Source organism: Convolutriloba macropyga, chromosome 4, assembly GCF_964194025.1.
Source record: "Convolutriloba macropyga chromosome 4, txConMacr16.3, whole genome shotgun sequence".
In the NCBI taxonomy this organism is placed as follows: Eukaryota; Metazoa; Xenacoelomorpha; order Acoela; family Convolutidae; genus Convolutriloba; species Convolutriloba macropyga.
The window spans coordinates 25,752,577-25,772,729 of record NC_134471.1 but is presented as its reverse complement, the minus strand read 5'-3'; the positions used below and the strand labels follow the sequence as shown (position 1 = coordinate 25,772,729).

General features: G+C 33.4%; 1 protein-coding gene across 2 annotated transcripts in view; it reads right to left on the bottom strand.

Moving 5' to 3' along the window:
• Positions 1–8,563: 8,563 nt before the first annotated feature.
• LOC142338341 (uncharacterized) overlaps positions 8,564–20,153 on the bottom strand; it is a 76,362-nt gene continuing 64,772 nt past the window's right edge. For both annotated transcript variants that reach the window (XM_075388048.1, XM_075388049.1), the window contains exons 4-5: positions 15,741–15,943; positions 8,564–9,375 (exon numbers count right to left, since the gene is read on the bottom strand). In XM_075388048.1, the coding sequence (XP_075244163.1) occupies positions 9,049–9,375; positions 15,741–15,943 (530 nt within the window). In that variant the 3' untranslated portion in view covers positions 8,564–9,048. The remainder of the gene's footprint in view (positions 9,376–15,740; positions 15,944–20,153) is intronic.

The following is a 20,153-nucleotide window of genomic DNA, read 5'->3' as shown; positions in this document are numbered from 1 at the left end:
TTCAAAGTCATGAAAGCCATCATCTATCTTCCAATATCAGAACATCGGCTGATCTACTTTTCCCTGAAAACCCAATCAAATTGGTTCATTGTACAGTAAAATAAATATGACTAAAAAGACAAAGTAAAAACGACAATTAAAGACAAAATTTTAAAAATTCAATTAAATTCTTCGAGAAATAATTGTCGAAGCGGTAAAGAACCACAATTTAAATAATAAAGGATTAAAATATTATCAATTGTGCGTTAGTTTGAACACAAAAATCTGATATATGAACTGCCGATAACATGATAATTTAACAAAACTAGAAAACATGAAAAATGGGCAAATACCTAAAAATTAAAAAAAAAATTGCGAAATCTAGTAGTATCAAAGCCAGAACACCATATCAAGAGGCGTAAGATCACAATAAAGACTAATTTTGAAGTCAGCAGAAAGAAGGAGCACTCTTTGATTGCTGACACTAAGCTACAATTTCATCAAATTAAGAGAAAAATTGAGGCAAAGTTCAACAAGCAATTTTTTAATTAAAAATCAAATATTTTAAAAATCAAAACGACTATGAGCTTTCAAGCAATCCACTAGGGAAATTATTTTGACGCAAATTAGGAAGCCAATAAGACCTATCACTAGTGAGCTTTGATTTGAAATGTATTGTTGTTTAATTAATATAAAAATGACCGAATTTTTAATATAAAAACCGACTGATGACAATCCGATTTATTTCTGGATTGTAACGGTTCAAGGTTGGTACAAAAATAGTCCTGCTATTACTGATTGTCCATAAGAATATTTAATTCTTCGAATGTCATTAATATAGATATTTTGTTATTTAAAAATCAAAAATAAATGCTGCGTTTTTGATAATCAACGAATAAACTTAGCAAAGAACGGTAAAGTTTCAATTACAGAGCACTCTCAACGGAAATTGAAGTAGAATTAGCCCCCTTTTTAGTCTACAACGATTGTGTTAGTGGTGTTTGGTTGTTCACTTCCTACAAATCTAATCAGAGAAACTAAAGAAACTTATTTCTTGCTGTTTTTGATGAAAAAGTCTGAATTTTGTGAAATATTTAGCCGGAAATTGTGACAAAAAAATTATAATGAAAATAGCAGACAATATTTTTGTCTTTAAACGTAATATAAACAAGAATTTCTTGAAAAATTTTTTTAAATTTTATCAAAATTTGCGAAAGTTTAGTCAAAAATTCCGAAAAAAGCTGAATGAAATCAACGAAATTCACTCTATTTTCTCGAAAGTTTAAACCTCAATATCTCCCTGTAGAAAACGAAAATCCAAAAAAATCTTTTTAATTCCATATTCTACGCTGGACAAGCTTTCTTATGATACCAGTCTCAACTCTCTACGATGAATATATCGATCGGCCAAAATTGACTGAACAAAAAAACCCATTTGAGTATAAAGTTCCTCCCCCCTCAAGAGGGGTCGGAACAATTATTTGGATGGTAGAGTAAGTTCAATAGTCCTAAACTACCTACTTGGAAAACAATTTACATTATTTACTGGCCGTGGAGCACTATCATCCACTGTAAAAAAAAACGCTCTTCGAACAAGTTACACAAAATTTGTTCAACTTATTTGGCAGATAGTCCTACTCCTTATGAGATTTCAATTGCATGTTGTCTCTGCAGATTTTTTTGTTGATTATATATCTCTTAACTATCGCTTTATATTAAAGATGGAAAAAAGTGATCGCTGTGATTTCTTTTTTTTGGAAAATAACTTTGAAAAAAGTCTCAGATGAGGCAGCACTGGTGACTTGTTTTGGTCAATGAGGCCCTGAGAAAAATGAACAAGGGGACGAATGTGCGAAAAGATTTTTTCTAGTTATTTTGCACAACTTGTATTTTATAGACAAAAAGATCTCGATCACTGTAGCCTTTGATGGTAAAATTTATCAGTGAACAGGAGCATAATTACAAGACTCGTTTTTAATTTTTTCTTAATAAATTTACAGTTTTTAAACCGGCTGGAACATTTTGTGCAAGAGTACTTTATCAACCCTCCATATCTAAATTTTCAATATATGGGCACTTCTGTTCATGTTACCTGTAGTTAATGAAGTACTCCATGTAAACAGTGTCATTTATCATCTCTGCCACCTAATTAAATTTTGATCACACCACGGTCAGATTTTTTACGCAAAACAAAATTTTTTCGCGATGATTACATTTTTAGTGACTTCACAGCCCTCTTCTCTCCTCTTAGATACTGACATTTTTTTCTGAGACTGAGGGAGCTATGTGTTGCTTGCGAAAAATGAAGATATATCATTTAATGGCGGCGAGTTAAACTTGTTTATACCAAATTTCTGAATCAAATCATGTCAAAATATCTTCGTCGACAAAACAGTAAGTCAAGAAAATCGAAAAAATCAAGAAAACAACATGGAAGGAATCCTTTTCCGAGATGCTTTTAATTAATAGCTTTCTGATGTTCTTTTTCTTTTTTATCGAAGCCCAGAAATTTTGTAGATTTAAATTGTACGACGTTTGAATGTCTTTGTTTTAAGATTATAAGGACTTTGCAACCGGTTTTGCGTGATCTTTAATTGTCAATCGCTCCCCATATTTTCCAAAATGGCTATCATGTAAGACGCTTGCTTAACAAATGTCGATCTTGCAAATTTCTGGCAGAAAATGGTTGTTTTGGAAGATTCTTGCAATATAACCATTCCGCTGCAGAAATTAGCCCTTGATCTTCAAGTATTGGAGCTTAACAACTTCAATTCACTATCATTTCTTTAAGACATCTAAGATGAACTAAGAAATCATAATTTCAACTTCTTAAACAGCAATTAATTTTTGAAGCGTTTAAAGCAAGTCTGATCATTAATAATAGGTGTTGCATCGATTATACCAAGATGACAAGAAAAAAATCATGCAAGATAACCATTTGATTTCGACCCGGTTAACAACAACTGGGACCTGTTTTTCAACTGAGGCAAATTGCTCTTAACACTTTTTCATCCCCCCTATTTGACATACTGCAACCTCTTAATATTAAAAAGATATAATACTATAATTAGTATTATATCTTTTTTAATATTACGAGGTTGCTGATTATTCAGCGCTACTCTTGCATGTTTTTAATACTACTTTTTCAATGATTTTGTAAGATTAGCGGTAAATTTAGCGGTGATTTTTTGGAGGAACTGCAATTTTTGGCGGTGAAAATTTTTTTTCACTGCATGAGGGTTGAAAAAATTTTTTTCAGCGCTTAAAATTGTTTTCAACGCATTCATCGTATTTAGCGCAATTCTTACACTTTTTATTCAAATTCACCGCTAATCTTACAGCTTTTAGCGATTTTTAGCGGTGACACCTTGACCCGGGTTGACAAATTTTTTAATACCCCATCGACAATTCTGTTTTTCAGCGACAATTTAATTTCTCTATGTTTCCAAAAAATGAGCTTCCAAATTCCAGAACAGCTGATATCACACACGTCCAGCTAATTTCCAGGACGTATGTTTTAGTTCCGGCCAAAATCTAGGAAGGTTGTTTTAGTTCCAGCCAAAGTCCAGGACATCACATTAGGTCCAGACAAATTCTTTTCATACCCAATATCTGTCGAGGACAGTCTTTTCATACCTTAGGTCTGTCGAGGACGGTATTTTAATAATTCCAGGTCTCGACTAGGGCTGTTTGATCATCGACATTTTGTGATCAACATTTTGTCATGAATTTGTCATCTGTAGAATACAATAAAAACTGGGAAAATATTTCAAATAACTATTTGAAAGGACCTTTCACAAATTGAAGCAAAAAATGTCCTTTCCATCTCTGATTTTTTTTCATAAGAGTTAAAAACTAAAACAAAGGTTTCTCCTCGTTTGACAGCTTTTTAATCCAGTCATCAGCAACTTTTTCATCATCATATCCAGGTTCTCGGATGTGTTTGTTGTAAACTTTGAAATAGTCAAACGAATTTCCACTCATCGCAAACGACAAACATCTCAAGGCCAAACTGTGATTCGATCTCAATAACTGCCAATTGTAGCTGATAGTTGAAAAGTTGACGTCATCAAAACGTTTCAGACTGCAATTTTCTGTCAGTTTTCGGTTTTCTGCTTGAAGCTGTCCAATTTCGCTCTCACAATTCGGATTTGAACAGAATTCTGCTCGAAATTGTTCGAAATATCTGTCAAACAAAGCTGACGTATAATTATAAAACCATAATGACCGCTTGTGAAATCTCAGTACTGTCGACATATTTTGAACCGATAACTTGAACCGATTTGTGCTAACTTTTTTATTCACGTACGCGAAATCCGACAAAGGTAAGCACGTTATTTTATGAAGCATTATCAAACCTTCATTAATTTTGTTTGCCGGAATAATTAAGTCAAAATTGTCGACAACATCTTTCGCGCATGTTTTGAATTGCTCGAAATTTTCAATTTGTCGACACTGGTACAAAATGAAACTTGTTCCGCCGTCCCAAAATGGTTTCAGTTTTGTCTTATGTTTGCGTGGTCTGTTTTTATCATCTTGAGCTTCGAATAATCTGACAACTTCCTCAAATTTTGACGGCTCGTAATAGCGTTCAAGTTTCATGAAATTTATAACTGAATTAATTTGATCTTCGACGTTTCTGGTGGTTGATATCCATATAAACTCTGGTTTTGGAAACAATTTTTTGAATTTTTGTAGAGATTTCAGGTGAAAATGCGATAAAACATAACCAAGACTGGTTCCATTTTGGCCCAAATAAAAGTTATACTTTTTCGGAATAAATATCTCGTATTTGTGATATCGAGTAGCAATTTGAGTTAAAATTGATGAAATAGTCGTTCCGGCTACTTTTGCGTTTTTGGTAAACATAATCTTTGTATCACTTTTATTACATCTAATCTTCGTTAAAAATTTATGATTATAAATATTATCGGCTCTATTTCCGTTCGACAAATTGAAAGTATTGAAATCTGCGAACAAATTTGTGGAGTTTGACTTTTGCAAATTTCGACAAAGAGCAAATAGTTGAATTATTACAGAAAACGAGACAAGAAGAAGAAATGAAATTTTTATTATTCTCAGTTGGTTGAACATTTAAATTTGTACAACGTTTTAAATTGCGGCTGAAAAATCGTACTTCATAAAACCGATTATTAATTAGATTGTGCGTTGAAGAGAGCTTTTTGGTCTCTGAATTAAACTTTAACGCTTCTCATTTATTTTTTGGCAAATTTATCTTCATTATGAGGTCTCAGTGCTCTCATTACTTATGATTGTATTACTGATTTTGCTGAACTTACATGCGCTGATGGTGACAATTGTTTTGATAAATGATACAATTTTTTACAGTTATTAAACAAATAAAAGGTTCAAAATTACAGCGGCATATCTTATTCTCCATCAGTTATCCCACATCAAAAAAAAATATTCTTCGAGCATTACAGCTAAGAGGAGAACTATATTGCAGGCCATCTTTCTTTCTTTTAAAGAGAAAATTTTTGTATGCATTTTTGGAAGATAAGAGTGGCACCTTGGCTGAAAATATGATATCCAGAAAGAAAACTTCCACCTCTCCACTGCAGTCCAAAAAAAATTACGCACACACGTACAAACAACCAGCACCACATTCGCAAACTTCAAATCCTGTATATTAAATGAAGGGCACTTCATAAGACACCATGTTTAACGAAAGGTGAAAATGCGTGTTTGATAGGCCTCTGTAGAGCATGTTTAAAAACTCTCGAGGAGAATTTTTAATAGCTGTCATGATTAAGAGGCAGGAAATTTATTATAAATAGATGCAGAAAGAGGGCAGTGTCCCAGAAACGCTTCTAATGGAAGACGATTGTTCAAAGAGCGCGCATGAGAATAAACAATTTTTTGCTCCCAAACAAATTATTTGTCGTTTAATTGCTTTCCACAAAATTTCTCATGCGTTGATTTTGCTTCTCGATCTCGATTTTCGATATTCTTCGATTTTCATTTCTCGAATTTTGATTTGAAATATCTAAAATATTCTCTCCTGCAGCTATTAAAGCACTAGAAACAACAGCTTTTTTCTTGTAAAAGCGAGATAGAAACAGCACCAGGTTTTTTAAAAAAAAATTCTTAGTTGTTTATAGGAGGTTGTGATAATGCTTAAGCTGCTTGGAAACGTTTATAGCTCATCACTAAGGCAGGTTACAATTAGCCTCATACTTGGTTTCAAGACTATTTGTTCGGATGCTTGTCGGCTGTTTTATTGTCCACAAAACACAGAAAAATTATTTCAATTTAAATACCGATCTATCATTTTTGCTCAAACGTAGAATTGGAGAATTTTCTTTTAAGGACTCAAAGGGCAGTAATGGCGGTGTTTTTTTCCTAATCGGTGACTTCTGTATTGGATGATGTGTTTCAGAGGAGCTCAAATAAGGCGTTTGAAAAAATGTATAGGTCAATCTGCTGAACAAATTTAAGAGAATTTGAGTGGATTTAGTTGATATATTTTTCGTAGAAAAAGCTATAAAAGTTGGTCCCTGGCGGGTTTTAAAAACAAAATTTGTCATTTCAACATAATTTCAGTAGAAAAACTAATTAACTAAGTTATTTTTAGTGCGTCTGGAGACCCTTTTAATCATCAGATTAAGAAAAATTGGACTTCGGCTGCGTTGTTCGCTTTTGAGCAGTTTTTGTAATCTTATTCCATTTTTACAGGACCTTGAGTGCTTTTTGCTGACCTTTGTCTTAAGTTTTTTAGTTGGTCTTCCAATTAAATAGATTAATATTTTGATTTCTGTCTATTTTCAAAAGTGGTGTAAATTAATTAAAATTTTTGCCTACAGTAGTCTTTTTTCTCAAGCGTTTTGCCTATTTCTTCTGAGTAAGGCTTTTTAAAATAGCTTGGTGCGTTTTTGATAAATATCCTAGAGCTATTATATAGGTGTTTCCACTAACTCTTGGCAGTTCAATTTTTTATTCATCGCAATATTTACCGAAATAATATATATAAATTTGCAACTTCTTGTCGATTTTTTGTTCTTTGCCTTTTTTGTTGTTGTGTACTATTTCCCTGGTTACATTCGCTTGGTGCGCTGATCGAGGAATTTTGTGAAAATTTTATCCTAATTTTTTTTTATTTTTTCTTGGTGTCCTGGTTTTCTCTTGGTAGCGTTTCACGTAATTTCTTGCATCAAATTGTGACAAAAAAATCTTTTCGAGGCGATTTGTTTTGGCAACAGTGGTTTCAGTAGCGCAACTTGTGAATAACTTTTATCGGACTTTTTTTCCAGATATCATTTCCCACGTTATGGTTCTTCTGTTCTTATTTTAAAATGACCTAATTAGTAGACTATTTGTTTACATTAAGTGGGTTGCTAGAATCTGTACTTTGAGTCAATTCCAGAGTGTTGGGGTTGATTCCAGCATGATTCCAGAGTGATTTTTGCAGCACGAAATTTTGAAGCGTGAAACATATTGTAGTGGTTTGAGTGTCGAACAAAAATGGATAATTGAGCGAAAAGAGAACTTTTGTTCATATTGGTGTTCTTGAGAGAATGAGAAGAAAAAGTTTCTCTAAATAAGCAAATTTTTTCAATAACGTAAACTTTTTACTTTTCAAACTTTTTTGGTTTTAAGTGTTTTTTCTGCTAATTAATTTGAATGGACTATATTAATTATTTTAAGATTGTTTTAGTAATGGACTTAGTTTTTTTGGTAATTATAACGAAATTTAAGAAAATTTTGAATTTCTTCGGCTGTTTCGAGTTTTCTTAGACCGATTTGCCTCGATTTTTTTCGACCTGTTTTGTTTTTTTAACATTCTATGTCAAATGAAAAGAGTACTGTTTCCAGAGAGCTTTTTAATTACCATTTTTTTACCGCTTTGTTGGTTTTAAAAACAGCGCTTTAATGAGAAATTTGACAAAAAAACGGTAACTTGTAACTATTTTCTGGCAATTTCTTGCAGTTTTTCAATTTTTCATTCAAATTAGATAATCTTATGTCAAATATTTGTTCGGATCATTTTGTTTTTTCCCTATTTTAGTTTGAGTATTGTATTGGTCTCGGATTTTTTAAAGAAACATATTCTTTTCTAAGTTCACTTTTATTATATATGGATATTATTGAATTTCTCTATATTTTTTAATTCATTTGAATTTTTTGGAAGAGTTGTTCGATTCGTTTCCGGTATTCTGTTGTTTATGAGATTTTTCGGCAAACTCAAACTGTTCTCAATGTCTCGCTGCTTGTTGCAATGCTAGAATGATATTGTTTGTTGATGTTTGCTCATTTAGATTAGTATTGTTCGTTGATGTTTACCTATATGCTCATATTTCCTGTACCCATGAAAAGACTTTACCTCGACTCTAACAGGGTGCTGGATCGTGTAATTATATTCAATATTGGACACCGCTACTAAAATTATAAAGTCTTTTCATAAGGTCTAAACCCTTGTTATCTAAAGATTTGATATATCAGGATACCCTTATGATCTGACCTGCGCTTCTTAGAAATTCTTAGTTATCAGGAGCTCCAAATCAAAACTAAACTGACAATTGATCAAAATAATACTTTATCGTGATCAGAGACGTCCTGGCCAGACTTTCTTGGCTCGTTGAAAATAAATTATGATGAGTTTTACTGGTGCGAAATTATCAATTATGGTATTAAGCTAGTTCAAGACAATTTATCGTCAGAGTATAATCAGATTTTAGCTCCATAAAAATGAACTATGGTGTCTTTAGCCAGATTTTAAGTGTTTGCTTGTGCGTTCAATTATCAATGTATCTGAATCGATGCACTTAAGGTGATGTGATTATTTATAATCGATATGGCTACCTGGTTTGGTGGTTAGTAAATTAAAACTCACAAACTATAATTGAACTATATTTCAGCAGTTACAGCCTTACAATATCGAGCTTAAAATTATTCCACGTTTATGAAGCTAAATCTATGTTATCGAAAACTATCTCAAATATAAACTGGTAAAGCTTTATAGAGAATCTTAAACATCAGTCTGAGAACCGTTCTAAACTATTTGTAGTTTAAGCATAACTGACTTTTGTTTGATTTCAGTTAATTTATGTTTCAATTTATCAACTGACTGTATGTCATTTGATGCTGGTTTGAAGCAGAATTTGCTACTCTGCGCTTTACAGCAATGATCACTGTTGCAGAAATTGTTGCAAACAAGGCCATTATCAATGTCAGAACTATCATCACAGGCGTTGAGAAAAGACAGCTGAAGTCGCAAGTTTCTTCTGTTGACTGAACAGAAAGAGAGCTTTCCAAGTACACGTCTAAGAGCTGTGTGTGTATGTCCATTAGTTCCTCCATCTGTTTCCAATTGTCGGCCAGTTGCAGATTGCCAGTTAAAGCCACGTCCAGAAGACAATTTTTGTCAGCGCCACATTTCTAAAAGTTGATTATCACATTCAATATAAGTAAGACACCTCCCTCAAAATTAATGTTGCACACGTAATTCTGAAAACTAATGCTTGATGTTTGGAAGTCAGTGCTCGCTATTCCCGTTTTGCCTGCTTATTTGCAGATTGAAATTAAATTGTTGCAAAGCACTAATTTTGTGGCTAATGACGACGACTCCTAAAGTTAAATATCTAGTTTCATTCAACCTAGTTGTATTACAGTTTCAACAACTGGTTTTGGGAATTCAATTTCTTGTAAAATGGGTTGAAAGGCTGTTTAGATGGGTTGCCTCGAATACCAGCGAGGCCAACAGCTAATGCAGTTAAGATTCACAAATGAAAAAAAAACAATTTCAAAAATTCTCATTGCCACATTTTTGAGCTAATCTTTTTTAATCAAGCATCGTACATTGATCATTTACAACAAAATAAAAATAAAAGCGGTAGAATTATGGAATGGCATTACAAAGTACAAAAATCTTTACACCATTCGTTCGTGCTTCCGCAACGAAACGCACACCTGGAGCCTAAAATATCTTTTAAAGCTGTACTGCAACTTGATCCACTGGCCAGTTTCCCCTGTTTCTGTGGATAACAAGTCTATTTGGCCAGACTCAAGCGAAAACTCAAGCTAAAACTTTATAAAGAAGTCCAACAGAATCTAATTAATTGTTTCTGTCTTTGTTTCAGAGTACTGTAAAACGTTTTTACCTTCTAAACTTTCCTGATAAATGGCTCAGCATGAGTAAAAAACAACACATGAAGTGCGACATATTTTTCCAGATATATTCAAAAAATTGTTGCAAATATTTTTTAAAAAATTGATTTTTCGCGACTTATGGACAAAATTTTAAATATTTGAGACAAATTTATTTTATTTATAGCCCGATAGTATCTTATTATCATCCAAAGATTTGGATTGTATTTGTGCGTTGTTTTTTGTGAGGACTTTTAAGAAAATCTTGTTTGCACAAAATTTTATTTCTGAGAGTGGATTTTATTTCACGTGCGACAATTGACCTCTGTTTTCACTCTTATTTCTCTTGAGTTCTACCAAAATGTTACTTACGTGTTCTAGTTGCTCCTTTTTGAATTCCTTGAATCACTGAACCGGTGGCTCATGCTTTTTATTAAGTTGTAACCATTTTTCTCATAAAACATCAGTGAACTTTTTGATGTTTGCCCGTATTTTTTAATGTTTCGGTTGTCTTACCACTTAATTCCAGTAATGGCAGGTTCCATTGGTTAACAACGATGTCTAAGTGAAAAATCGAATGGTTTCAGTTCACAGTTAAATGTCTCTTTGACTTTAACTTATTGTTCCGACCCTCTTGAGGGGGGAGGAACTATATAATCAAATGGGTTTTTTTTTGTTCCGTGAATTTTCGCCGCTCGATATATTCATCGTAGAGAGTTGAGACTGGTATCATTAGAAAGCTCGTCCAGCGTAGAATTTGGAATTAAAAAGATTTTTTTAATTTTCGTTTTCTACAGGGAGTTATCGAGGTTTAAACTTCTGAGAAAAGAAGAGTGAATTCACGTTGTTTTTATTCACATTTTCCGGAATTTTTGCCTAAATTTTCGTCAATTTTGCTAAAATTTGTTATAATTTTTAAGAATAGTGTCGTTGATTTTATTTTTGAAGACCAACATGCATTGTTGACTGTTTTGATTTAATTTTTTTGGTCGAAAAATCTGGATAAACATTTCAAAATTTAGACTTTTTCATCAAAAACAGCACGAAATAAGGTACTTTAGTCCACTTTGATTAAATTTGCCGACACTGCACCCCCAAACAACACTCATACAATCTTTGTAGACTCAGAAGGGGACTATTTCCACTTCAGAGTCCGCTGAGAGTGCACTGTAGTTAAAACTTTGCCGTTTTTGCTAACTTTACTCGTTGATTATCAAAAATGCAGAATTTATTATGAGTTTTCAACTAACAAATTATCTATATCTACAACATTCGAAAAATCAATTGCTCCTAACGGACAATAAGTATTAGCAGGGCTAGTTTTGGACCATTCTTGGACTGTTAGAATCCAAAAAAAATGGGTTAATCAGTCGGTTTTTTTTAAAAAAAAAGACTTTTTTTTAATAATAAAGAACAGAACATATCAAATCAAAGCTCAGGAGTAATAGGTCCAACCAATTCGCTTGCTAAGCAGCTCCAAGCTAATGCACTTAGTTTTTTAATTGAAAGTTTATGGTCGTTACTTTTTTTCGAAATAATTGACTTTTCAATAAATAATGGCTTAATTAACTTTTCCTCTATTTTTTCTTAATTTTTCAACTTCCAGCTTAGTGTCAGCAAAGAAAGACTGCTTCTTCTTTCTACTGATTTAACATTTGATCTCGGTTGCAGTTTTAAGCCTGAAGTTATTGTTTTCTGGCTTTGATACTACAAGATTTCATATTTTTATATTTTTTTTGTTTTTATATTTGCCAGTTTTTCACGTTTTCTAATTTTGTCACATTATCACATTATTGACATTAATTCACATTAATGGCTTAATTAACTTTTCCTCTATTTTTTTCTTAATTTTTCAACTTCCAGCTTAGTGTCAGCAAAAAAAGACTGCTTCTTCTTTCTACTGATTTAACATTTGATCTCGGTTGCAGTTTTAAGACTGAAGTTATTGTTTTCTGGCTTTGATACTACAAGATTTCATATTTTTTTGTTTTTATATTTGCCAGTTTTTCACGTTTTCTAATTTTGTCACATTATCACATTATTGACAGTTCCCATGTTACCTTATTAGCATTCAGAATAAGGCAAAATTGAACATATTAAAATTTTGAAAGATATACATCATCGTTTTAACGGCCTCGACGCCTCTTTCTTGAACAAATCAATTGAATTTTTTAATTTTGTCTAACTGTTATTTATACTTTGTCGTTTCGGTCGGATGAAAATTCCTGTATAGTGATAGCTTTCATTGGCTTTTCATGGAAGAATAGAAGAACAGATATTCTGATACTAGTAGATAGCTGATGGCTTTCATGACTTTGAAAAATCGTTTTCCAAAATTTAAAAAAAAACTTTTTAACTTCATAATTTTGTTCTTTTTATTTTTCTTTTTGTTACCTAATCTCGTTAGTTAAGTACAGGTCAAATATGACATTATGGATGTCAAGAGAATAAAAGGGATTGATGTCCCAAAATCTTTTCTTTAAAGAATTCGTTATGACCTTACTGGCTTCGACACCGGTTTTTCACAAAAAAAAGTAAATTAATTTGATTTTTGTCATATTTGACGTTCTTTTTGTAGATGCAAGAAATATTCTGGAGAATTACAGGTCTCGAGGGCTTCGTTTTCTTGAATAAACGACCCTATTTAAATAGCTCTTTTTGTATTTAATGCCTTTCATGACATTGAATGTAATTTTGTTTCGAAAAAAAAATTCAAAAGTTTTACATACTTTAGCACTTCGATTTTGTCTACTTGTTACCTCGTCTTAGTAATGAATGGCCACGTACTACATTATAGTTGTTTGAAGAAGGCGCAATCAAATATATTTTGAGTGCCAAAATTTGGCTTGACGGTTTTGACAGCGTTTTCTGGCAAGTTTCAATTGAAATTTTTTTTGTTCTTTGTTGTTCTTTTTAGCCGCTTTAAAAAATGAATAAGGACAGGTCCTAATGCCCTTCTATAGAAGCAGTGATATTCGTTAATTTGTGGTAATATTATTTGATTCCTAATGGTATTTATTACTTTGAAGTTAACTGTTTCAAAAAAATAAGTTAATTTTTTTACTTTACTGTTTTTGTTCTTTTTGCATAATTGTTACCAAACCTTTTTATGGACCGGTCGCATATGTTTTCTGGTTATTTAAAGTTATTTTTGTTTATTTTTAAGTTTATCTGACGGTATGTTGACTTTGTTGTTAAATTTAGTTTTTAAGAGGGACATAAATTTTTTTATGTAATTAATGTTTATTGTTGTTGTTGTTTGATTTTGCTGTTGGTCTTGACTCGCTTTCTTAATATTGGCAATCTAATGCATCAATTTTTACTCCACTGAGTTATTTGCTTTGGAGGCTATCTCATCGTTCATACAGAATTTTTTGAAAAAGACTTGGGCTTTTTTGGGATTCGCAAAAAATAACTTTTGGGTTTTTCTATCTGTTCCTCATTTGGTAGACAATTATGCCAAAAATGTGGATGGGCGGGGTCGGAACCCTATGTGCCATCGCACATTACCGAGCCGCTTTGTTATTGTTATAGATTGTTAGCCAATTTTTTTTTATACTCAACGGCAAAATTAAGTTAGCGCCACTTATTTTCACGAAATAAAAAATCAAAAACTAAAATGCAGAGTTTGAAAACTATTTTTAAAAGAATTGATGTCCTACATTATGCCTTTTGCCTACCTGTGAAAAATCAGATAAAACGTAACGTTCACGTACCAGAAATCTTAATGTAATGTTGATGAACTTCATCAAAGTTTCATTGTAAAAAGAAAGTTATCACAAGGGAAAAAAATTTTCAGCTTTGTTCAACTATGGCCAAGTTAAACATTAGAAAAAGCAGAAAGATGTAAATAGATTGTGATCTTGTGACAATTTTTGTTTTACAGGAGCAAGGTAATCTCGGTTGAATTTCGCCAACTTTACTTTGGGGTTTCTGGAACGTGAATGTTACGTTTTATCTGAATTTCATCGGTTTAGAGGATAAATTGTGTTAAAGTAGTTCTTTGCTATTTTACTTCGCATAAATAGGGGGTACTCAGATGAAACCCAACGTTCTAGAATTGTTATGTAATGTTGATGACCTTAACTATTTCTTCACCTAAAACTAAACAAAAATAACTTATAAATCACCAGAAAACATATGCAACCAGTCAATAAAAAGGTTTGGTAACAATTATACAAAAAGAACAAAAACAGTAAAGTAAAAAATTAACTTATTTTTTGAAACAGTTAAATTCAAAGTAATGAATACCATTAGGAATCAATTAATGTTACCACAAATTTACGATTACCACTGCTTCTATAGAAGGGCATTAGGGCCTGTCATTATTCTTTTTTTAAAGGGGCTAAAAAGAACAACAAAGAACAGACTCGCTTTCTTAATATTGACATATTACAGCAATCTAATGCATCAATTTTTACTGCACTGAGTTATTTGATTTGGCGGCTATCTTATCGTTCATACAGAATTTTTTGAAAAAGACTTGGGCTTTTTTGGGATTCGCAAAAAATAATTTTTGGGTTTTTCTATCTGTTCCTCATTTGGTAGACAATTATGCCAAAATTGTGGATAGGCGGGGCCGGAACCTTATGTGCCATCGCACATTACTGAGTCGCCTTGTTATTTTTAAAGATTATTAGCCAATTTTTATTTATACTCAACGGCAAAATTAAGTTAGCGCCACTTATTTACGAAAAAAAAATCAAAAACTAAAATGCAGACTTTGAAAACTATTTTTAAAACAATTGATGTCCTACATTATTCCTTTTGCCTACCTGTGAAAAATCAGATAAAACGTAACGTTCACGTACCAGAAATCTCAATGTAATGTTGATGAACTTCATCAAAGTTTCATTGTAAAAAGAAAGTTATCACAAGGGGTAAAAAATTTTCCGCTTTGTTCAACTATGGCCAAGTTAAACATTAGAGAAAGCAGAACGATGTAAATAGATTGTGATCTTGTGACAATTTTTGTTTTACAGGAGCAAGGTAAACTTGGTTGAATTTCGTCAACCTTACATTGGGGTTTCTGGAACGTGAATGTTACGTTTTATCTAAATTTCATCGGTTTAGAGGAGTAATTGTGTTAAAGTAGTTCTTTGCTATTTTACTTCGTATAAATAGGGGGTGCTCAGATGAAACCTAACGTTCACGTTCCAGAAATTGTAATGTAATGTTGACGACCTTAACTATTTTTTCACATCTTTCCGTTCTCTCTAAAACTTAATTAGGCCATAGTTGAGGCCCAAACATGAAAACTTGGCCAAACTTGAAAACATATTACCAGTTGTGAGAACTTTCTTTTTACAACGAAACTCCGATGAAACTCATCAACTTTACATTGGGATTTTTGGTACGTGAACGTTACTTTTTATCTGGTTTTCAAAATGCGTTTTTAAGTTGGAGTAATAGTCCCTTAAAATGAATTTTTACTTCGTGAATATAGGGGGTTCGAACTTATTTTTGCTGTTCAGTATGTTCAGTATGCGTTATTCATTTTGCTGTCTAATCAATTAGTCTTATTAAGGGTGTAGGTCTCTTTGGTCGCTAATGAGGCATAAATATCTCACTCCCTCCCCTGCCTTTCAGTTATGATAACTTTCTGAAAATGAACGAGAACCTCAACTTTGGTTCCATTCCGCGGGGTTAAATTATACCTGCTTCGCTTTGCTTTCGATTTGCGGGTTTTGAAACACCGCCTCGTAAACTGGGGTAAAAGGAGATCCTATTTCGATATCGTCATCGATTGTCATCCTTGAATCGATAGCGAACAGCCACATGTCCCTCTCTACTTTCCAACTGTCACCAAAGTTGTGGTGAATGAAGGTCATGTTAGAGGTCAAAGGAAGAAAGGTCTCGTCTGAAATCAATATTAAGCTGTAGAAAGTGACATCCCGTTTATGCTTTATTAATGGTTCCCGAAAACTTGCTTTGAGCTATAGCTCCCTCGGTATAACGATGTTGATTAGTATATTGACAGAAGCGCACGGATTTGGCATGGAAGCCTCCATCTAACCAAAAGGTTCGATAGATCAGTCGGTTAGAGCATCGTGATAATAACGCGATGGTTGAGAGTTCGAGCATCTCTCAGACCAAATTCATCTAATTCTAGTTTGCTCTAATAATTTTTTTAGTAAGCGGGGACCGCCTGTTCTCTTTAATGAAATTTACACATTTTTTGCTTATGGTTTTCGCAAAAATATTATTTTGTCCCATTGAAAACTAAAATTTGAAACAGAATGGAAGTAATAATCGCAAAAAAGTCAGCCCAAAAATTTGCAATCGTTATCTTGAATCAATTACTAAAGTAACATGATAGACAAAATAGTGCGAACAGAATATGTAAAATTGTGGAAACATATGAAGAAACGAAAAAATTCAAAACCGGTTATCAAATTTCTGAAAAAATTGATTTTCCAACAATGCCCTTTGGATACGTCTCTGATTTGTCAATGATGACGATAACACCAAAAGTTGGCACATTTAACAATATTAAAAACACTAGGTTAAAGCACAAAAAACTTGTGTAAAAAGACAAAAAAAATGTCATTTTTTCCAGTATACACATGGCCATTGATCACTCATTAACGTACTTTTGGATACCTATAGCAAACGTAAAAAAAAGCAAAATAAGGCAATTGAACAAATTAATCCAAAAAAGCTCAATAAACAGAAAAAGTCAGAAAAATTACTAAAAGAAAGCATAATAACAGACGGAAATTTGATTTATACTGATCTTTGCCATAAACGAATCGTTATTGACAAAAATCAACTCCATCGAAAACCAAAACACCCTGAAAATTCATTTCAAACTATTGGCATAACAAGTTTTTTTCTGACAAACCGAACTTCGCTGTAGGAAGCTCCCAGCGGGTTACTTGTTGGCTCTTATCAAACATAAAAAGTATCGGCTTCATAGGGTAGAGTCCATATCGTAAATTGCTACTTTTGTTAAACTCTGCCTTGTTCTTTTTTCTTCACTTTCTTGTCACTCCTGTAGTTTATATGATTCTCAGCCTCTTCGGAGTTGTATGAACATGGCCTTCTCGCGATGTAAACAACCTGGTTCAACAAAATTCCAATTGAGTTTTAATGATCGGAATTATAGCCACTGAAATTTTAGTGGCGTATTTATTCGTCACCTCGCCCAAAGTGTATAAGTGTGTGTAAAATGGAAACAATTTTTTTGCTTATAGATTTTAAGTTGATATAAATTCGATATAAATGATTTCGTAAAATCATTTTTTTACATATCTCAGTTCACTTTGTTGCTTGATAACTGCTAGGCGATGTTTGATTGTATTGATAATGCAATCAACGAAACCGAGAGCTCGAAACCAATCAACGAAACTGAGAGCTCGTAAATATACTTTATGTTACTACTTTTACAGACCATTCTACGGTATTAATTATCAGTAGCCATGCTTGATCAAAACGTACGTTTCTCGGTACACAATTATTACAACTAAAATTCATGACAATGTTACCCCACGTTTGACAAAAGAGTTTTGAAATGGATATTTGTAGAATCTATCAGTTGCAATTAGTGCGTAGAATTGATGATTATTATCTTCCGGTCTGGGGCGGGTAAAACCTAAATTTTGTTCCTTCAATTGGTTCCTAACACATTGGAATTGAGTAACCACATGACTTTGGATTTATAACCTTCGTGTTCCTGTCCAATAAAAGCGTATTGTGTGCATGCGCGAAAGACTGGCTATCAGGTCAAGATCAATGCAACTTCACAAGACATCAGCAGACATGTTGTTCATTCCCGTACTTTCTGGATAGGCCGAGTGAAAAGATTCGATCATCGCGTCCTTCAGGATATGGGATAATGCTACCCTATCATCAATGTACAAATACCAATTCCTTGCGTTAAGATCTTTCAAACACGTGTGAATATAGCGCCTTACGTCGTTCCTCGTCCCTGGCACTCAAACACTCGCATGTTTTTTAAGGATTGCGTCCTTGGACGTTAAGTTAACACTATTTGGCTGCACAACTGATACCAGAGAGCGATGATCAGTTCGAACTGTGACTGTTTTCCAGCAACGAATAAATTTAAAATGGTCTTTGCTCCAAACTAGCCCCGGAATTTCTAATTAAATGACATTTTTTATTCACAATTGGTCAGGAAACGTAGCGCATAAGATATAGCTTTCCATCCCACTGTTAATTTTCATTTTTGTACTTCCGCCAAAACTTCCCGAGAAGCGTCAGACCTGACTATTTATTGTATTCAGATTTGTGTCAAAATAGGACTTTTCCGTTATCTTTGAAAATTACCTCTCTATTCGATCGTTTGGTTATAATCGTTTGGTTCCTGTCATACGAAACATACTTGGAGCATGTACTGGAAATATTCCGAAACAGTTGACACACATTGGCTAAATCCAGTTCTGGGTGATATACTGAGCCCACTAATGATCTCAACTGTTTGAAATTTTTTAATGCGCAATAATAAAAAGGCTGCAATTTTCCAACAAAGGGAATACTGTCAGATCATTCAAATTTGTACGCTAAAGATTTGACTGCTTCTCCAGAAAAATGACAGTCAGCTAAGATGAGGCTTAGTTTCTTTCTGCCTAATAACTCGAGGCACGTTTCAAGTTTTCTAGGTTATTGCCTGAAATTGATCCTATTATGATATCGTCGATGAAGCGTCATGTCAAAGATGTTTGGAATTCTACCGGAAAAACTGTTAAGCCATAGCTGAACTCCCGTTAACTCTGTACGTTCCACTACAGTCACTTGCGATTGAGTTGACTATGCAAGTACTTCAGGTTTATTGTGCTAAGAATGGCGTAATGGTGTATCCGATGTCCATTAGAAACTCAATGCTTAACATCTGTTACTTATTATAATGAATAGCTTTGTTTGTAGTTTTAGAATTCTGGGCAGTTGTTTTTGACTTGTCTCGCTTTACTTTACCAATGACTGCAAATATAAAAATGTAGTCAACCAGTTTGGAAGTTGTTCACTGTTACCAATAGATAAACCCTCAGCTATTTGCTGTTGTATATGAGGTTGGATATGAATGGGTATTCTTTAACTTTTTTGGTGCGTTGCTGCTGATTTTTTTTATATTGTAAAATATCAATATGGGGGTTTAAATTTACCAGCATTCATAAAAAAATCTGTGAATCTGCTTGCGATATCTAAATTTGCGGACAAATTTGAGCTTGAACTTAATTTGCATGTCTTAAGTGCCACAAGTGTAACACAAAACTCGACATTATATCTTTCCTACAAGGGTTTGGCGACGACCATGCACAACCCAGATGTACTCTGATTCAAATTTCCTCCGGAAAAAGATTTCACAGGACAATGTAACAAAACTGGTCTTCTGTTGAGCTTTTCTTGATTGTTCAAAAATTTGTTGTTTCGGTTTGATTCCAATCTTTCTTAGAACTGTTCTGCAATATCTCTCCTGCCAACAAATTGTTGATAATAGTGCAAGTGTTTCGAGAGGTAGCAAAAATGTTCGTTTCATTTTGCCCAATTTTTACATGCGTTGGTTTGCTCCTTTCTTCATCAGATTTACAATTTATTACTGTATAATTATCCGACATTCTATTTGTCGAATGAATTTTGAAAGGGCTATCTCTGGCGTCTTTGAATCCGTTTTCAAACCTCGCTAACCGTTCTTGAGTATTGAGGGTTTTTTGGATTGTCTTGCGAGGATCGACAGACTCTCATGAAAAATTACTGGTTGCTACGTTTTCTGCATGCTCGTCCGATGGTGCGGAAATCAGGATTGTGGTCACTATTCAAGACTAAGCCACGATTTCTACAAAATTTTCTCATCTGAGGTGTTTGTCATTGTCATCTTTGAGAGAAATGATGTTTATCCGAGGGTCGAGTTTCCATGGCTAATAACTTAAACCATGTGACCGCATGGGGTTGCTTGGGATACATTCAATCGAGCTTACGTGTTTATAACCCAAGGCCCGAGGCCTCAGGATAAGGTTTGGCCTAAAATATCCCCAAATTGGTCAAAAACTTCTTTTTAGCGTAATTTGGGTATTTTTGTGTGGATTTCAAGAAAATTAATTCGTCTGCCAGGT